Here is a 7244-nt window from a genome sequence, read left to right on the forward strand (position 1 = left end):
GAAATGCTATTAATCTGTTCCAGCCCCCAATTCCACTCAAGTTTTTTTTTATTACTTTTTTTTTAATTAGAAAAATGTATTTACAAATAACAAATGTTGTATAAAAACATAATAAAGGATAATATAAAGAAATAAACTGGTTTTAAAATGTATATTTTTTAAAAACAGCCAAGCTGAGCACTTAAGATCCCGGTGGAGATGTATTTCAGCTAGAGTTTACACTGTTAATGCTACACTTTATCCCTAATTTAATGGTCAAGTAAAAGTAGAGTTCTCCTCTCAAAGCTGAGTCTATGGGGAAAGTGAAGAAGAGTTCACCTGTTTCTGTGACCTCGGCATATTAAGGGATAGTGTGGTCAGCACCAGGCCCAGCCGCCTTTACTTTCCCTAATGTGAGTTAGGTACTCATTAGAGCTGGGTGGACTCAAGGACGATAAATTTAATGGTACTCAACTCAAATTTGCTGCACATAGTTGAACTTAAGTGCCACTTGATAATTTATAATCTTTAATTAATTTTCATGATTGCTTTTTTCTTCACTGGTCTTTGCCTCGATGTACTTCACATACAGACTGTTTAGTTTTAAAACAAAACCTATTTAGGTCTGTATCTTCCTCCATTTCAAAATATTGCAGAATAGAGCTTGACAAGTTATTTTGTAGTTGAGATGCTCAATAAGTTGCAACTTATTCTGCGTGTAACATTTCTGTAAAGCAACAGATCTGGTTTCTTGTATCTCAAAGTTTGCTTTAACTCCAAGCATAAAAAAATCATGTATGTCAGTGCGCTCCTATATGTGCCACTGTATTTAATTGTTATAGAGTTCAAAACTAAATGTTCCTATTCAAAACAGGTGGTTGAATGGTAGACATTTTGGTTGCTAGCTCGAAGGTCTCGAGTTCAAATCTTTATTTGGACTTGTGACTATAGGACTTCCCTGAGTCCACCCAGCTCTGATGGGTACCTGACATGTTGGGGAAAGTAAAGGTGGCTGGGCATAGTGCTGACCACAACATCCTTTCAAACATAATAAACTATTTCATCGCTCAATGAATCGCTAGGTCTAAAGAAGATTCTTTACTTGTGACTTTACTACAAAAATAGAAAGTGATGTTCAGAGAAAGCTTCAGTCAAACTCAAAACCTTCCCTTTCAGCAACAGTTTATCATTAGATTTTATTTTGTCATGTCTATGTATTGGACCACTTGTAATTCCAATTTATCACAAAAATCAGTAGAGCAAAACAAAGCCCATTTTTATTTATTTTTAATCAATATGGCAAGCAAGTAAAAAAAATCTGGACAACACAGTGTGACAAGAAAAATACTTCACTGTCAAATGTTTGTCAACAGGTCAAGACCTATGATGATCATAAAGTCACAGTCACCCATTACAACACATCAGCAGGATATTTTCTTTACATGATGAAAGGATTTTCTCCTCGGCTATACAGGGGCAGCAGAGTGATTGAAAACAAAGACATTTCTTGTAAAGTTTACACTTGATGAGCTTACCGGCATTTAAGTCATTTCACATTTACTGAAGCATAGACCAGCAAAAACATTCATGATTGTTGCACACTACAGCAAAAATATTCATGATTGTTGCTAACTACAGCAAAAACATTTGTGAATGTTGCTAACAAAGACATTTGTTAATCCTGTTCCCTATTTGTTACATGGATTTACAATCTAAACTCCCAGAAGTCACTAGTCTCCCCACATACAACCACATGTTCAGATAACAGACTTAGGTCTGACGCCATACGCTTGTGTCCTCTGATCACAAACAGCTGTATGTTCTCCCATGTTCACTTGTATGTTGTTTGACAACTTTTACACTGTAGGTAGCCACCTGCTATTAATAAGTACTACGCTAAACACATATTTATTTCAAATTGTGACCTTTAAACTTGTATAGTTGTCTGACTGTTTTGATGTACACAAACAAATAATACTGTTAACTAGGTCTGACCAACTTCATCCTCACAAAGGCTGGGACACTCAGGTGTCTATGGTAAACATTGCAGGAAACAGATTAGCTGTTGGCTGATTCCTCAGCCCAGGACCAGATTAGCTGTTGGCTGATTCCTCAGCCCAGGATCAGATTAGCTGTTGGCTGATTCTTCAGCACAGGATCAATCTGTTAAGTAGCTGCTTAATTAATTAATCTTCTTGCAGCAATAATAACAAGAAACCAGTTTTTAAATTAACTCTGTAACAATAACAAATAACAAGACACCAGAGTTTTGTAATTAACCTTGTTACAATAAAAATAACAAGTAGTCTGGGATTTTGTGATGAATTTTGTTGCAGCAAAAATAGCGATAAGCTCGGGGTTTTGTAAAATACATGATAATAAAATATAAAATTGACATAAAATCATGAACCAGTTTCCCAAAAAACTGATCATTGTAATTGTATAAAAGTCACTCTCAAGAACATAATGTAAATCTTTAAAAAGGTATTTGAAAAATACATTTATTATATTAAATAACTGATGACCAGTTGAATTCACAGGTTAATTATTAATTAAATAGTTTAATGAGTACATTGAAGGCTCAGATCTATGTTATCATAACTACATGTCACCAACAAATTCAACAAGTCACTACAAGATTGCCTGCAGGAACACCATGTAACAAGAACAGAAAGGTCGAGGCACAGAGAACACAGGGGGGGGGGGGGGGGGGCTTAGGGGGAGTGGGTACATGAAAATGTCACAGAACATGAAGAAATCTGGCATGAACACAACCATAACAGTGCTATTTATAGATCAGATGTATTGAAAGCCTCAATGGCACTAGGCAGCCTTGTTAATTAAAATACAAAAAGAAAACTAATTAGTACATTTTTTTTAAAGCAGCTGAACATGTTTTTGTAAGAAGTAAAATGGGCGTGTACCTGCAGTGATTTAAGGATGAAGATGTTAGAATCTCTGTGTGAACTACGCACTTTACAACCCTGCTTTCAAAGGCATGTTGCGCTTACTGTTATACATAAAGACTGACATGTAATACAGAACAAAAAAATGTAATATAGAACATTATCAACATGTAATTAGAACATAGACATTATGAAATAGCAAACCTTGTTTTCTGAAGTAAACATTGGTTCCAATAATATCCTACACTTTGGTATGTGAAGGTCAGAGAAAACCATTGGATGAATTTTAAATTAGAATACACTGACTCACACCACACAATTTATTTTACAATGTAAATGCCTTGTATTAATCTACGGCAGTTTGCAATGACTGTTAGCAATAACTTCTGGTGAAGGGAAGAGATGAACATGAGGCAAAATGCTCTGATCAGACCAAGCATTTACCAAGACATGATTAGCAATGAAAGCACCACCATTAAACACTATTCACTGACACTGGAAAACTTTGCTGCAGAACTAACCCTCACCATTCACTGACACTGGAAAACTTTGCTGCAGAACTAACCCTCACCATTCACTGACACTGAAAAACTTAGCTGCAGAACTAACTCTCACCATTCACTGGCAGTGGAAAACTTTGCTGCAGAACTAAACTTCCACAGGAAAGTTTTCAATACTTCACATGGCTACCAACAATTGGAAATTGTAAACAAATTAGCAGTTATTTTACTTGATTATTATAATTATTTTAAAATATAACCCTGATTTTAAAAAGTGAATTTAAAATTGCTTATCATAATAAACATAGATGTTCTAATTACAATAAATAAAGTGAATTTTGTTCCCAGAATGTAAATATGGCTATAAAAGATGACCCTATCAGCATGGCTATCTATCACATGGCTGTAGCTTAGTACTGGGGCTGGTACTGTGGGGCGTAGGCTGGCTGCTGCCCGTGGTGGGGGTAAGCTTGGAACTGGGTGTGTCCTACCATCTGGTTCCCTGGTTTCTGTAGAGGTGGCACCCCCTTTCTGTACACAAGCATCTTCAGCACAGGCTTCTTTCGTATGCTGTCTACTGCTTGTTTATGTGTAACTAGAGTAAAGTCTTTACCATTCACCTACACAGAACAAATAGTTGACAGTATTTTACATCAGTGCACAAGTTAAATAACTTAACCTTTGAACTCCTAGGCCACATTTCTCACTCCCCCAATACTATAGAAAGGGGCTGTACTCTTTAAAATATAATCTAAATATAGTAGTGTTGGTCATTTAAAAAATTCTCAATAAAATATTTTTTTCTTCAACAAACAAAACATTTTTTTAAAGAAAAGTGAAATAAACAACAAAATATAAATGAAGTCTTTATATTATCTAGTTGAACAAAATAAATTAATTCATAACAGTGCTGACGACACGTGCTTCATCGTAATGGATGTAGCAAAGTAAATCACTATTACTACTATTAGTAGTGATTCCCATCTTTAGAAGTAACCACAAGTCAGCATATCATGTTAAAATGTATTAAATTCAATACTAAAATTATTTATTTTCATCTAAATCATACATGTCCCCATTATAACTTAGTCCAAAGGCATCTGTAAACAAACACCAAAGTCATGTAGCTACAGCAAAATAGTGAAATTTTGTAAACGTTTTTTTTTTAAAAAATCTCTTTTAATCTAAACCTAAGTCTGCACACTTTCGAATGCAAAAAATACAGAAAGAATGTGTGTTTTCTGTTTCTTTAAGCTGGAGAGTTTTTATTTTAATAAATAGCTGTAAAAAATTGAATCGGCTGACATAATTTAAAAAAGAGGTGTCTGGCAACATCAGGCCTTAGCAGTAGAGGAGACATTTGGCAACATCAGGCCTTAGCAGTAGAGGAGACATTTGGCAACATCAGGCCTTAGCAGTAGAGGAGACATTTGGCAACATCAGGCCTTAGCAGTAGAGGAGACATTTGGCAACATCAGGCCTTAGCAGTAGAGGAGACATTTGGCAACATCAGGCCTTAGCAGTAGAGGAGACATTTGGCAACATCAGGCCTTAGCAGTAGAGGAGACATTTGGCAACATCAGGCCTTAGCAGTAGAGGAGACATTTGGCAACATCAGGCCTTAGCAGTAGAGGAGACATTTGGCAACATCAGGCCTTAGCAGTAGAGGAGACATTTGGCAACATCAGGCCTTAGCAGTAGAGGAGACATTTGGCAACATCAGGCCTTAGCAGTAGAGGAGACATTTGGCAACATCAGGAGTTAAATGGTTAAAGGACTAAATGCTCTTACATTTTTTACTAAATGTGATTCAATATAAGCTTTATATAACAGACTTGGATAGACAAGGGTACTGACACAATGTTCCACCATCAAGAGTGACTGAAGAAAATGTTCAGGAATGTTTTAAGTCATGGGTGAAATAATTAGCTGAAGCATCGTCCCCTAATTCTGTTTGATCAGAGAATGAAACAATTACCTGGAGAATTTTATCATGTAACTGTAATCCACACCGGGAGGCTGGACTGTTGTCATGGATGTAGGTCACATAAACACCCTGGTGGAACACAATTTGGGCCATGAAATATTTTTTTATAATAAAGACTAGCTCAGCTGAAAGCAGCTGTGTATAATTTTAATACTTATCATTTTAACTGTTATTGCTAAGACATGATGCTGCTCTATGTGATTAGTTGGATCTATATGCAGCACAGATTGGTGTTAAACTAAAACATTGATTCTCTATCAACGAAGCCATACATATAAATGTGATGTGTATAACTTATATAAATAGTAATATTTAAGTCTTTCTTGTTTTACTAGCCATATCTGGGATGTGAACATAATTTCACATACAGAATTAGTGTTAAAAACCTACTTTTGAATTAAAAAGATTGTTTTACTTTCACTTTTACATCATTTTGATTTTGGAGAAATATGAGTTGATAAGACATTTTATAAAAAGAAAATTTAACTTGTGATAAACAATTAATGTCAAACACTTAATCCACCACAATGAGTTGAATGAGTGGCTTAGTGAATCATTTGACTAAAACCACTTACTTTATCTGGATAACCCTGGGGACTTTGTGATGGATCTTGGTCAATGCCTCCCCCTATCCTAAACCCACATCTGTACCGTGGTTTTCCATCAGGCTCTCGCATTGGGTTGCCATGTTGATCAATGTCTTGTTCTTTTTCTAACACAATAGGGATCTGCAAGAGATAAAAATAGTTTTACACAACCAGTTGCTGCTATTTCATAAATGCTTGGATTTTATATATGTAATATCAGGAGCATAAATCACTAGGTCTTTTACACATAGCACTGCTATTTTCAGTTATATTTAGGTCTAATGAAAAAAGAATGCTCTACTGATTGAACTATTCAATAAAATTATAATTAAACTAAGATAATTCATGCAAAATTATGTTTTTTTAAGTTTTTTAGTTGGTCAAATTTAGGACTAAGCCAATTTTAAATGGTTTTAACTTCAACCGATTTGGTTTTCATTAATTTTTTTTAACTTTGTATTACATTTAAAAAAATAAAAACACACACATATAGGCCTAGTGCCCTAGTACAACCTATTTTATAAGAGTTAATATAATTTTTAAAATTTTATTTTATTAATTAATTGTGTTTTGAGTTTTGTGAAGCATGACACCTCTGAGACAGCAAAAACTGAATTCATCATTTTCATGAGAGGAAATTCATGGACGAGATGTAGGCTAATTAATATTTGCTGTTCAGTGTTCAAGAGCGTGAAAACAATTAAAAATAGATATAACCTTAAATAAGGAAAATCCCCCATAATCCAAATGTGTAGCTAATAATTTACTTTGGCTAATGGACTGGTGTTTGTACACATTTTTTTTTTCTGACCATAGATTTCTAGATCTAGACTCTAGAGTCTAGACGTAGTATAGAAGTAGAAAGCTCTAGATTCTAGATCTAGAAAGAAATCGGTCGAAGTTAGAGCCGTCTATCCTAGACTACTTTACCCATGTGGCTAAGTCATAATTTACTGTTATGAGCATGAATGCTGCACTGCTTCTGAACAGAGCCTGTGCCAGCAGACAGTCTGACTGAGCTGAGGTCTGAGCAGAGCGAGAGTTGCAGAGGCTTCAACTCAAACAGTAAAAAATAAACCGGTACAATATATTATATTTTCTGAATAGTTAACTAAATGCATGCACACAGTAATTTAAAGAGTAAACATTATTATTTACGATTCCAGGTCAAAGTTTTGGCAACTTACACTGTAGCATTCTAGCGGTTCTCCGGCGGTATGGCCAGCCATTTTGTTTTTATTGTTTTTTTTTATACGGAAGTTTACCGGAACCGGAAAATGTAATG

The 7244-nt window shown here is 35.1% G+C and overlaps 1 protein-coding gene across 1 annotated transcript; it reads right to left on the bottom strand.

Moving 5' to 3' along the window:
* Window positions 1–2691: 2691 nt before the first annotated feature.
* On the bottom strand, window positions 2692–7198 carry LOC131940543 (tax1-binding protein 3 homolog). Its single transcript, XM_059299208.1, has 4 exons — window positions 7147–7198; window positions 5948–6100; window positions 5364–5441; window positions 2692–4005 (listed from the first exon to the last, which is right to left on the bottom strand). Exons 1-4 carry the CDS (start codon window positions 7186–7188, stop codon window positions 3796–3798), a joined length of 483 nt encoding a protein of 160 aa, XP_059155191.1. The 5' UTR covers window positions 7189–7198; the 3' UTR covers window positions 2692–3795.
* Between the last annotated feature and the right edge of the window lie 46 nt (window positions 7199–7244).

This window comes from Physella acuta, unplaced genomic scaffold, assembly GCF_028476545.2.
Source record: "Physella acuta isolate Inbredline_101_S28 unplaced genomic scaffold, ASM2847654v3 ptg000322l, whole genome shotgun sequence".
Lineage (NCBI taxonomy): Eukaryota > Metazoa > Mollusca > Gastropoda > Physidae > Physella > Physella acuta.